The sequence below is a fragment of the Anomaloglossus baeobatrachus genome, chromosome 6, assembly GCF_048569485.1.
Source record: "Anomaloglossus baeobatrachus isolate aAnoBae1 chromosome 6, aAnoBae1.hap1, whole genome shotgun sequence".
Taxonomy (NCBI): domain Eukaryota; kingdom Metazoa; phylum Chordata; class Amphibia; order Anura; family Aromobatidae; genus Anomaloglossus; species Anomaloglossus baeobatrachus.
In genome coordinates this window covers 212222764-212236180 of record NC_134358.1, presented here as the reverse complement: position 1 = coordinate 212236180, position 13417 = coordinate 212222764, and the positions used below count along the sequence as shown (strand labels likewise).

The 13417-nt window shown below is 47.2% G+C and overlaps 1 protein-coding gene across 1 annotated transcript in view; it reads right to left on the bottom strand.

Moving 5' to 3' along the window:
- CTDP1 (CTD phosphatase subunit 1) overlaps nucleotides 1-13417 on the bottom strand; it is a 244547-nt gene that overhangs the window by 126949 nt on the left and 104181 nt on the right. The window contains exons 7-8 of the mRNA XM_075314659.1: nucleotides 13178-13344; nucleotides 6308-7369 (exon numbers count right to left, since the gene is read on the bottom strand). Coding sequence (XP_075170774.1) covers nucleotides 6308-7369; nucleotides 13178-13344 — 1229 coding nt within the window. The remainder of the gene's footprint in view (nucleotides 1-6307; nucleotides 7370-13177; nucleotides 13345-13417) is intronic.

Below are 13417 nucleotides of genomic sequence, written 5' to 3'. Positions count from 1 at the left end.
AATTCTCTTTTTCTTTATCGTTCCTTATGGGAGACCCAAACCATGGGACGTTCCAAAGCAGTCCATGGGTGGGAAATAAACCAAACTGAGAAGTAGGCAAAACCTAACTTCACAAAATGGGCGACAGCCGCCTGAAGAATGCGTCTGCCCAAGCTCGCATCTGCCGAAGCATGAGCATGCACTTGGTAGTGCTTCGAAAAAGTGTGCAGACTGGACCACGTGGCAGCCTGACAAACCTGCTGAGCCGTAGCCTGGTGCCTGAAAGCCCAGGAGGCACCGACAGCTCTGGTCGAGTGCGCCTTAATCCCCGGAGGAGGAGGCACCTGAGAACACTGGTAGGCATCGGTGATAGCCGACCTGATCCAACGAGCTAGGGTCGGTTTAGAAGCAGCGAGACCCTTGCGCTGACCAGTGGTTAGCACAAAAAGTGAGGTGCACCTCCTAAAAACGGAGGTGCGTGACACAGATTCGGAGCGCCCGCACCAAATCTAAGGAGTGCAACGCCTTCTCAAAACGATGCACAGGGGCCGGACATAGAGAAGGCAATGAAATGTCCTGGTTAAGGTGGAAAGGAGACACCACCTTAGGGAGAAAGTTCGGAGTCGGACGAAGAACCACCTTGTCTTGGTGAAACACCAAAAAGGGAGATTCCGAAGAGAGCGCAGCCAAATCAGAAACTCTCCTGAGAGAAGTTATGGCTACTAGAAAAACAACTTTCTGTGAAAGTCTAGACAAAGGAACCTCCCTGAGAGGCTCAAAGGGGGTTTCTGTAAGGCCGTGAGGACCAGATTAAGGTCCCAGGGATCCAAGGGCCGCCGGTAAGGAGGAATGATGTGAGATGCGCCCTGCATGAAGGTGCGCACCTGAGCCAGTCGGGCGATACGCCGCTGGAACAATACCGACAAAGCCGACACCTGTCCCTTGAGGGAATTGAGGGACAGACCTAGCTGTAGACCAGACTGTAGAAAAGACAGGATGGTCGGTAAGGAGAACGGCCAAGGAGCATGGTCGGAAGAGCGACACCAGGACAGGAAAATCCTCCAAGTCCTGTGGTAAATCTTGGCCGAGGAAGACTTCCGAGCCTGAGTCATGGTGGAGATGACCTCAGAGGGAATGCCTGAAGCCGTCAGGATCCAGGACTCAAGAGCCACGCCGTCAATCTGAGAGCCGCAGAATTCTGGCGGAAGAACGGACCTTGAGAGAGAAGGTCTGGGCGGTCCGGGAGATGCCACGGCACCTCTACGGACAGACGGAGCAGGTCTGGGTACCAAGCTCGCCTGGGCCAGTCCGGAGCAATGAGAATGACTCGACGGCCCTCCGTCCTGATCTTGCGCAGAACCCTGGGCAAGAGCGCTAGAGGGGGAAACACATAGGCCAGACGGAACTGAGACCAATCTTGAACCAGTGCGTCTGCTGCGAAGGCTTGAGGATCGTGGGAGCGAGCCACGTAAACCGGAACCTTGTTAGATCCACTTCCGGAGTGCCCCACTTGCGGCAGATTGATCTGAACACTGACGGATGCAGGGCCCACTCGCCGCTGTCCACGGTTTGGCGGCTGAGATAATCGGCCTCCCAGTTTTCCACGCCTGGGATGTGGACTGCAGATATGGTGGACTTGGAGTCCTCCGTCCACTGGAGGATTCGTTGAACCTCCAGCATCGCCAGACGGCTGTGAGTCCCGCCCTGGTGATTGATGTAGGCAACCGCTGTTGCGTTGTCCGACTGAACCCGAATGTGCCTGCCCGCCAACAGGTGGTGAAAGGCTAGGAGAGCTAGAAACACAGCTCTGATCTCCAGCACATTGATCGAGAGGGCTGATTCGGACGGAGTCCAAGTGCCCTGTGCTCGGTGATGGAGAAATACTGCTCCCCAACCGGAGAGGCTGGCATCCGTGGTGAGGATCACCCAGGACGGAGTCAGGAAGGAGCGTCCCTGTGAGAGAGAGAGGGGCCGAAGCCACCACTGAAGGGAGCTCCTGGCCTGTGATGACAGAGCCACCAGCCTGTGCAAGGAAGAGATCCGCTTGTCCCAACAGCGGAGAATGTCCAGCTGCAGGGGACGCAGATGGAACTGGGCAAAGGGAACCGCTTCCATTGACGCCACCATCTGACCCAGCACCTGCATGAGGTGTCTGATGGAATGACGGCGGTGCCTCAGCAGAGAGCGCACCGCCAGACGAAGGGACTGCTGTTTGACTAAGGGCAACTTGACAAGTGCCGGCAGAGTCTCGAATTGCATCCCTAGGTACATAAGTACCTGGGTCGGGGTCAGAGTGGACTTGGGCAGGTTGACAAGCCACCCGAACTGAACTAGCGTGGCGACAGTGAGAGAGACACTCCGCTGGCAGTCTACACTGGATGAGGCCTTGACTAGAAGGTCGTACAGGTAAGGAATCACTGCCAACCCCTGGAGGTGCAGGACCGCAACCACTGCTGCCATGACCTTGGTGAACACTCGAGGGGCCGTGGCTAAGCCAAAGGGAAGAGCCACGAATTGGAAATGTTCCTCTCCGATTGCAAAGCGTAGCCAACGCTGGTGTGAAACCGCAATAGGCACATGCAGATAGGCATCTCTGATGTCGATGGATGCCAGAAAATCTCCTTGGGTCATTGAGGCAATGACCGATCTCAGAGATTCCATGCGAAAGTGCCGCACCTGAACATGCTTGTTGAGAAGCTTGAGATCCAGGATGGGCCGGAAGGAACCGTCCTTCTTGGGGACTAGAAAGAGGTTTGAGTAGAAACCGCTGAACCGTTCCCGGGCGGGAACCGGAACAATTACCCCGTTGGCCTGCAGGGATGCCACGGCCTGAGAGAAGGCGGCGGCTTTGGAGCCGGGGGGTGTGGACAGAAAAAATCTGTTTGGCGGGCTGGAAGAAAATTCTATCCTGTAGCCGTGGGAGATGATATCCCGCACCCACTGATCGGCGACGTGTTGAAACCACACGTCTCCAAAGTGGGAGAGCCTGCCACCGACCAAGGACGTTGCTGGCGCAGCCAGATAGTCAAGAGGAGGCTGCCTTAGTGGCAGCGGCTCCTCCGGTCTTTTGAGGACGCGGCTTTGCGCGCCAGTTTGATTTACGATCCTTGGCTGCGGTAGTGGACGAGGTCGAGGGCTTAGAGGATGACCAGTTAGAGGAACGAAAGGAACGAAACCTCGATTGGATCCTGCCCTGGACAGGTTTCCTGGCTTTAGTTTGTGGCAAGGAAGTACTCTTCCCGCCAGTAGCTACCTTAATTATGTCATTCAGCTGTTCCCCAAACAGCCGGGACCCAGCAAAAGGGAGACTCGCAAGGTACTTCTTAGAGGAAGTGTCTGCTTTCCACTCTCGAAGCCACAAGATCCGGCAGATCGCGAGGGAGTTAGCGGAGGCCACCGCCGTGCGGTGAGAAGCCTCCAGGATGGCAGACATGGCGTAGGATGCAAAAGCCGAAGCTTGAGAAGTTAAGGCATCACTCTCAGGAATAGAGTCCCTGGTAAGGGAATGTATCTCCTCCAGGGAGGCAGAGACTGCCTTAAGAGCCCACACTGCCGCAAAAGACGGGGAGAACGAGGCTCCTGCCGCCTCATATACAGACTTGGCCAAAAGGTCAACCTGGCGGTCAGTGGGATCCTTAAGAGAGGTGCCATCAGCCACAGCTACGACTGTGCGGGCTGAGATTCTGGACACCGGAGGGTCTACCTTTGGGGACTGGGCCCATTCCTTAACCACCTCTGGTGGAAAAGGAAAACGGTCATCTGAACTACGCTTCGGAAAACGTTTGTCAGGACAGGCCCTGGGCTTGGTAACAGTGGTCTGAAAGCTGGAGTGGTTAAAAAACATACTCCTAGCTTTCTTAGGTGAGGTAAACTGGTGCATCTCTACCAGAGAGGCTTGTTCCTCTGACTCTGGTGGGTTGAGGTTCAGTACGGAGTTAATGGACGCAATCAAGTCACTAACATCCGCATCACCCTCAGACAAGTCAATGGGGTACATAGAGGTAGCGTCTGAGCCCACAGTAAACGAATCCTCCTCGCCCTGTACCTCGGCACGTGAATCAGAGCCGTGGGAAGAGGAAGGAGAAGGGTCCCTGCGTCTCCGTTTAGGGGGACGGGGTCCTGGGACATGCTCTGAGAGCTCTGCAGAGCTAGGAGCAGCAGAAGCACCCTGAGAAGGGGGCTGATGCATGGTCAGCAGTGTCCGGGACAGCTGCCCCATGGAGTCGGCAAAAGACTGGGAAATAGCTTGTGAAAAGGATGCTACCCAAGCCGGGGGTTCAGCCACCGGGGCCGGAGCAGCCGGAGGGACCCCTGAGGAGGCTCCAGGCTGAGACACAACCATATTAGCACAGGCATCACAATGTGGGTATGTGCTTGGCTCTGGCAGAATGAGCTTACATGCAGTGCATATAGCGTACATGTTTGCAGCCTTGCTCCGGGTGACAGACATGCTGCTGAGGTGGAAGCTCTGCAGCAAGCAAACACTACTGTAGAATGTCCTGAGCGTGTAATAAAAAGCCCACAACCAGAGGTTGTGGCTTACCAGACCGCTCTCTGTGTGCCCTCCGGATTCCACAGCTCAAAGCCCAAGTGAAGCGTCAGCCCTCCTAAACAGCAGCAGCTGCAGCATCCAGCGCCATCCAGTGTAAGAACGCTGAGAAAATGGCGCTGGAAGGAGGAGGGGGGCGGGTATTAGGCCAAGAGCGGGAAAACGGAGGGCCAGGGAGAGATGCAGAGAGAGATACAGGGGAGGGAACATCTCCCCAGAGAGGAGTGCCCTCCCCTCTGCTGGCCGAGCGGTGGGCGGCGCCACGCTATGCCTCTGTATGCATGACATGCAGAGAAGCCGAAACCGAAACTAGGCCCAAACTGAAGCCGGGGCCTAGATTTTAAAAAGCGGCCGACGAGCAGGCACCTTCGGCGCGGTTCTCAGGGGAAACCCCCAGAACCGGCCGGAATTTACAGTAACGATAAAACACATACTGTCCCCCTAATAAAAGTACCCGGGACCCCTGAAAAACGTCTCAATACTTAGCTTTTGAGACGCAGGGCCAGTCCCTGAGGTAGGGTGAACGCTCCTTCCAGCAGGAACCAGACAGGGCTGCGGATGGAGACCGGTCTCCTGCAAGCAGAGAGGACCGTGACGGCTCCCACTTCAAACCAGAGCCTCTCAGAGGATGTGAAGGAGCACGGCATGTGAAGGCTCCAGCCTTGTAAAGTCAACCTTAACAGCACCGCCGACAGAGTGGGGTGTGAAGGGACATGCCGGGAGTCCAGACTGGACACGCTTTTCTTCCAAATCTTGAAAATCAAAATAAAAATGAAAAAATATCAGAGAATGCAAGTGTGTGTATCCTCCTGAAACACAAAGCATTGAACTGGGTAGATTGTCATCCAGGGGGTGTATATAGCCCGGAGGGAGGAGCTACACGTTTGAGTGTAGTACTTTGTGTGTCCTCCGGAGGCAGTAGCTATACACCCATGGTTTGGGTCTCCCATAAGGAACGATAAAGAAATGAGGTTTAAACTCCTGTAAAGACACCAAAGAAACCGGGAGCTATGCAGGAGGTTTCTTCTTTCTCCCTACCATTGATGGGAATTGGGTTAATGCTTTCCATCAAGTGAGACGATGGGCAGAAGATAGGCACATGTAATCTGCACCTTTAATCTTACCAAACTCGGGCCTTTTCACTACAGTCAATTCTAGATTTATGCAATCAGACATGGGAATAAATAACAGGAATGAATATATGTAAATTTTTTTTATTTTTTTTTGCATTATCTAACCCCAACTTTGCTTGGGTCAGACTTTTAGCCATAACAATTTTTATGCAGAATTAACAAAATACAAAAGCCATCATGAATGAAATGTGGGCATTTTACAATATATTGGGCATCTACTTTCAGTACATGTCTAAAGTGTGAAAATTCTCCTGCAAGTATGGGGTTGTGAAGTTTTAGACTCAACTTTTTAAGAAAAGGTCCTTTGGCAATATGGGGATCATAAAGTGTGGTCCTGTTGAGTGTCAGCTGTTATCTGTTCGGAAATCTTGCATTAATCGGTTACTTTCCCTACAGCGTCACTTCAGGGGAAATTTAGCAGAACCAACCAGATTGAGATGCATTTTGTAATGGATCTCCACACTGACACTGAGAATGACCCAAACATGCAAAGTGTACACGAATACCTATATATTGTGCAGAAAGAATTCATACAACATGAAAGATGGATGAGGCATTTAGTTTATGATATGGGCAGATCTGGTTTAGACGTAATGGTTTTTTTCCCTTTTGATTGTTTCATCTCTTGAGATACAAGTTTGCCTACCTGCTCGTGCTGCGATCAGATGTGTCACCTTGTTTGATCCCTCATCATTAAAAATCAGGTTTTTACTGATTTTTGCACCCAAAGATCTGGCATGATAACATTCCCGTGTCCTCTCTATTGGAAAATTTGTGGGATGAAGGCCACTGAAAGCAATAATTGTGTTGTCCAGGACTTTACTCTTCAGCTCTGGCACAATTTTACGGATATCCGGAACGTCTTCTAGCTCCTTCTTGAGGTAACGCTCATACTTTGCATAGTAATCTGTGTGTACCCTGACAAGGATCTCCTCTAGGTAGATTAAGTGATCATCTTCATCTAGGTCTTCGCTGTCATCGTCGTCTTCTTCCATACTCTGGTCTAGCGATTCTCCCACTGTTATTCCGGACTGCTCACTATTCTGGGACTCAGTTTCCACCTCCTTCTTATCCGTGCATCCATTTCCTAAGTCAATGAGAGTATCTGGTTCTAGTCCTTGAACCTCCATCACCTCATCCTGCAATAATAGCTTATCTTTAGTTTCCGGTAATAGTCTTTTATCATCACTTTTGTGATTCTCAGTCAATGGTTTGCCAGATGAAGACTCTACAGAAGATTCCAGAGACCCCTGCTCTGGTTTTTTTGACTTCCTCCAACTTCTTTTACATTCGCTTTCACTCCCAGAAGAGGATGAAGAGGGTGGTGATTTTTTATCATCAGCCTCACTGTCACTATCACTAGAAAGGTCAAAGTCTAGATCTTTTGCAGTACCAGTCTTTGTTTGAGATTTGGCAAGCGCTGTCCTGTCATCTTGTTCTATAGACTGCTCAGCTTCGGATAGCGTTTTGTTTTTACCATCATCGTTACAAGAATCCTGACCGGTGACAGACTCCTGCTCCGCTAGTCCGTGGCTAGCATCACAATCCTTTTTGCATGGCTCACTGCCAGAAGGGTTGCCATTAACCTCCTTCACACTTTTCTCAAGTCCATTACTGTGCTCCTCTATTGGAAGGCTCTTTGACTGATCGGGATCCTGCGTAAGTGCCTCAGACTGCTGAGCCGCCGCAGATACTTTGGAGTTGCCTACTGCAAAAAGAAAAAGAAAATCTTAAAAATGGAAACCGTGATGCCAACCTTAGTAGCTGTCAAAAGAAATTATGGGGAATCTTTCACAAACACATACGGAGTGGTAAAGCTATTGAGTAAAAACTAATAGTGAAAATAAAGTTTCGTAGATATATCTGAGAAAGTTAAACAGGTTGTACCAAGATTGAAAGCTATCCTATGACCATAACTTACGAATAGTGGGTAATCTTACTTGTGGGGACCCCACTGATTTGGAGAACAGGGCTCTGCAGAGGTCAAGCACATGCACATATTCTTTTTTTTGTCTATGGGACTGTCAGAAAACCCAGAGTACAGCGGATCGGGATACAAATGGTTATAGGGGTTAATGTCCAGGCTTTTTTAAATTCCTTTAAAGGGCACGTTCACACCATCGTATAAAACTCAGCCGAGTACAATGGAAGTAAAAACAGAAGGGATTCCCCTCAGACTGATCTTATTCAATGAGGCAGTGTAGATAGTGTAGATCCGTGATTTTTTTTTTCTCTGTTTTTAGAGCTACATTACCATTCTGTAGCATAGGACACTAAAGCCCCCGTCATATTTAACGACTTACCAGCGATCCCGAAAACGATGCGACATGATAAGGATCGCTGGTGACATGTCACACAGTCAGATCTTACCAACGACGCAGTAATGATCAGCGACCTGTATAACGATCTCGGCAGGCGTTGGGACTGTGTTAGGAGGTCGTTGGTAGGCATCAGACACAGTGATGCGTCCTGCCCAGCAGGACATCGCATTTGAAGAGAATGGTCCCAACCATTCAGCAACAACTAGAGATCTCACAGCAGGGGCCTGATCGCTGGTAGGTGTCACACATAACGAGATCGCTGCTGCGTCACGAAAACTGTGACGCAGCAACGATCTCGTTAGCGATCTCGTTGTGTGTGACGGGGCCTTAAGTGGTCCTGTCCTGTAAATGAATAATGGTTGCTGAAAAAAAAAAAAAAAACCAAAAAAAAAAACCAAAATAAAAAACATTGCACACGAACAGCACACAGATGACAAGGAAGAAAAAAAAAAAAAATTGTCCTACTTTTCTGGATGCAAACCGGACTGATTTTTTTGTACACTAGTGTGTGTACCCTAAAATAATCTTTTCTTCTGAACCCCATGCTACAACTTGCATATTATATAAAGGTCTCTGTATACGCTAGTAAACAAAGACCATATAACGCATTCGGAGGCCTCCCGGACTCTCCAAATGCAGATGATGCCGAGGTGAGAGAAGTATCCAACCTGTTGGAATACAACGGCTGATCCAACTGTTCGGGGTTGTTTCTCAGAGAGCATAACACTTGGCCAAGCCCAGTATTGTGTGTATTGGAGAAAGTTAGGAGAGACTAAAGTAAGCTGCATGTTCATCTGGTAAACAACTTTCCAATGTGTATGTCCAGCTTTAAGGCTCATTTCCAGTAGGTGACTAGTAATTATAAACTACCGCTGGTCATCTGAACAAGCCGATTGATGGTTGTGTAAAGGGATTGTCAGAGAATGACTGTTCAATCCACGTACAAGCGCTTGGTGTATCATGGTGTGACCAAGCATTTCAATCCACCTTCCCACCTGCTTGTTTTCCATCAATCTTTTCCCTTCTCTGGCTCTATGAAGCCACAGCTGTCAATCAAAGAAGAGGAAGAGTGGAGATTGAGAGGAAACAAGCAGGTGGGAAGGGGACTATAAATGTTTCACCCTGCTATGATGCACAGAGCGCCTGCACTTGGTTTCTGTGCTAAGAGTCCCTTTACTAGCCTGTAAAGCCAGACCGACTGTCCATCCCACACTCACAGAATTAAGGCCCAGTCACACACAACGACTTACCAGCGATCCCGAAAACGATGCGACCTGATAGGGGTCGCTGGCAAGTCGCTGGGAGGTCGCAGGTGAGATGTCACACAGTCAGACCTTACCAACGACGCAGTAACGATACAGGTCGCAGTAGCAACCTGTATAGCGATCTGAGCAGTCACTGTGACCCTGTCACACAGTGTCAAACACAGGGATGGGTCCTGCCCAGCAGGACATCGACTTTGAAGAAAATGGCCTGGACCATTCTGCAACGACCGGCGACCTCACAGCAGGGGCCTGATCACTGGTAGGTGTCACACATAACGAGATCGCTACTACGTCACAGAAACCGTGACTCACCAGCGATCTCGTTATGTTTGACGGTACCTTAATGGTTTATAAATAAATTGAATGTGCATTGGCAGTCATTGTTCCCGGCAGCACATCACCTGTTTACCTAAGATTATGTGCTACCAAGAACGATACTAGTTAAGCAACCTTAAAAATCATTTCACCTGCTAAATGAGCAGTTTGCTTGTTCAAGTGATTTGCAGCCTGTTTTCAATGATTAGAAAACGTGCGTTCCCGAAAGCAAATTCCTGATAATCCAGCAGTGTAAATACCTAGTCTACAAGAGAATATTAGTAGTCAATTTAAATAAGCCATTTGTCTTGGGTAGGCATCATAATATGGCCTGTTGGTTAAATCAGGTTATTGGGTTGGGTCCTAAGTTTTTGGTTTTTTTTTTTTTTTAAAAAAAAAAAAAGCAATGTTTTATGTTAAGATATTACTTAAACATATACAATTTTAAATTCTACAATTTTCACATTAGCCACAAAGGCTTTTTAGACTCCTATGTCCTGTCCTATCTGGAAGGATTTCCAGCAAGACTCATTATCAAAGGCAGGATTACTGTGACAGGTAACACCTCTATATATAGATCCACCAATAACAGTAGATGAAAGCACACCTTAGGCTACTTTCACACATCCAGCTGTAGCAGTGCGGCACAATCCGGCGCTCTGCTGAAAAAACAAAACCGCATTTTTTTTGCTGCCGGTTTAGTTTTTTCCAGCATTGGCGCCGCATTGTGGCGCATGGGCTTGCGTTCCATCCGGTTTTTGCCGCATGCGGCAGATTTAGCCTATGCGGCGGCCGGATGGAACGTTCCCTGGCACGTTTTTTTGCTCCGGCAAAAAAAAAAAAATAAAAATAAAAATCGCATTGCGCCGCATCCGGCCGCTGTGGCGCATTTTTCAATGCATGCCTATGGACGCCGGATGCGGCGCAAACCGCATCCAGCCGCCGCATGCAGTTTCTTCCTCTGCACATGCTCAGTAGCGTGCCGCAACCGGAAAAAAACGGACCGGCCGCATGTAAAAACTTATGCAAAGGATGCGGTGTTTTCACCGCATCCGTTGCATAGGTTTCACAGCCGGATTGAGCCGCAGTGCTCAAACCGGATGTGTGAAAGTAGCCTTAATCTGCTCTCTCCCATTCACAACTATTTTTGCTTAGGCTCATTTGAGACCAATAAAAAAAAGATGGGGTCAATGTCCCACCATTGAGGCTATGTACATGTGTTGTTTCCTGAAACAATCAAAAGTGTCTAACTAAAAATGCTCCACTGATAAATATTAAAATTGCAAGATTTCTCTATATATTTTTTTATACAGATCGTGATATTTAATTAAAAAAAAAAAAAAAGTGCCCAAAATAAATAAACAAACAAAAACATGTGCACTATAATTCAAAAAAAAACCAAACAAACAACAATGATTAAGGGCAGAAGTCTCCACCTGTTAAAGCGCACCAATCACCAGCATTTTCGAATATAACCTAAAGCCAGTGCTATACTGGCTGATTCTATACTATACTATCACGCTGATTCTCTACATACGTTTAGTGGTCAGTTTGAATATTTAGGTTTTGAAATTCAAGAATGTGAAGTTTATAAAATATTCCGCTTCTTGAATGACAGCAGCTGAGGAGCAGATAATATCTGGGGGATGGAATTCATAGTTATCCCCTCCCCCTGTTAGAATTAGTACACTCCCTGACAGAGGTTCTGTCGCTTGTCCAGGTTATGTAAATAAAAGCTTATAACCTGACTTTAAATTCATCCATTGGTTTCATAAATTACTCTTTTGAAAGCTACAACCCTCCCAATTTGGTTTAGGTTATGAAAATAAACTTGCTGCAAAGCTGAAATATTGATCATTTAATGAACACAAAGGTCAGATTTTGGCAAGACAAAAGTTTAGTCATATAATGCACCCAATCCTAGTTTACATCCTCACCTGTGCTCACTAAATGATTGGTTAATTAGTGGGTGTGTTTGAAAAGAAACCCAGCACCCCAGACCTTCACTTGAACTGCAACTTGACCTCTGAGAACATGCCAAAAACCCACCCTGCGACCAAAGCCTTGATCATCAAGAGGCTGAAGACCAGATCCACTGCAGAGGTGGCTGGCACCATTAATGTGTCTCAGCGTCAAGTACAAAGAATAAAAAAAAAAAGATTTGAAGAGACTGGAGATGTGTTTGACAAGCCCAGGTCCTGGAGACCCCGCAAGACAACTGCTCAGGAGAAACGTTTGTTAGTTAGAAAATCCAAAGCCAGACCCTCTTCCATTGCAGTATGGGGTGTGCGAAACATTTGCAAGGTGGAAGGCAATATCAATAGCCTAAATATCAAGACGTATTAGCTACCTCTTACATTCCCAATCATAAAAGGGGACAAATTCTGCAGCAGGATGGTGCTCCATCTCATACATCCATCTCTACAACAAAGTTCCTCCTGGCAAAGAAGATCAAGGTGCTCAAGAACTGGCCAGCCCAGTCACCAGACATGAACATCATTAAGCATGTTTGGGGTAGGATGAAAGAGGAAGCTTGGAAGACAAAACCAAAGAATCTTAATGAACTCTGGGAGGCATGTAAGACTGCATTCTTTGCTACTCCTGATGACTTCATCAATAGACTTGTATGAATCATTGTTGAACCGCATGGATCCAGTCCTTCAAGCTAATGGAAGTTACACAAAATATTAAAATATGGCTCTAATAGCACGACAACTTCATTTACCAATGTTATGCAATATATCTTTGTATTAGAAGTTAATTATTTGTTTGAATTTCACATTACTTTCTGTGGGCGACAAAACTTCTGTCTTGCCAAAATCTGACCTTTCTGTGTTCATTAAATGATCAATATTTCAGCTTTGCAGCAACCTAATTTTCATAACCTAAACCAAATTTGGGAGGGTTTCAGCTTTCAAAAGAGTAATTTATAAAACCAATGGATGAATTTAAAGTCAGGTTCTAAGCTTTTAGTTACATAACATGGATAAGCGACAGAACGTCTGTTAGGGACTGTATAAGTAGACAAACGATTTAACTTTTCACTACCAGGACCTGTGTGAGGTCATACCCATGTGACCAGAAGCGGCAGGGCCTCAACCAACAAAGCTGGATACCAGGTCACATGGGTTTGACCTCACACAGGTCCTGGTAGTGAAAAGTTAAATCGTTTCTATAATACTTATAATACTTCTAACAGGGGGAGGTGATAAGTATGAAACCCCCCCAGATATCTGCTCCTCAGCTGCTGTCACTCAAGAAGCTGCCAATTTATAAACTTTACTTTCTTGAATTTCAAAACCTAAACATGCGAGCTGACCACTACAGGTATGTAGCAATAATGTACGTTGGTTTTTTTTGCCGTGTTTTTGGTACAGATTTTTCCCACTCATTAGTATGAATGAAATCTGCAGCAAAAATGCTGAAAGAATTGATAAGCTGCAGATATATATCTGTAAGGCTAAAATAAGCGTGTGCATGAGACTTCAGGACTCAGTTTGCTGGCATTAGGAAATTGTGACAAATTTTCACAGAAAAAAAATGCGACATCTGCAACTTGTGCACAGGCCCTAAACTGCAGATTACATAATGACAGAAAGTTTCATTAGCACTAACCTCTGCTCCTTATCTGTGCTTCCCTTGATCCGGGCGGTGCATTGATGTCACCTGTACCTTGAAAGTAGACATATTTTTTAACTGTTATCAAATTAGGAGCAAATTTCCAAACATCTTCTCGATCGTCAATGATGCAGACCATAGAGTCCCCACATGGAAAAAGATTCCTTAAAATCGCAAGACAAACAATAAAACTCATGAAAAATTGATACAAGAACATTGGCCAAAAATGAGAGTAAA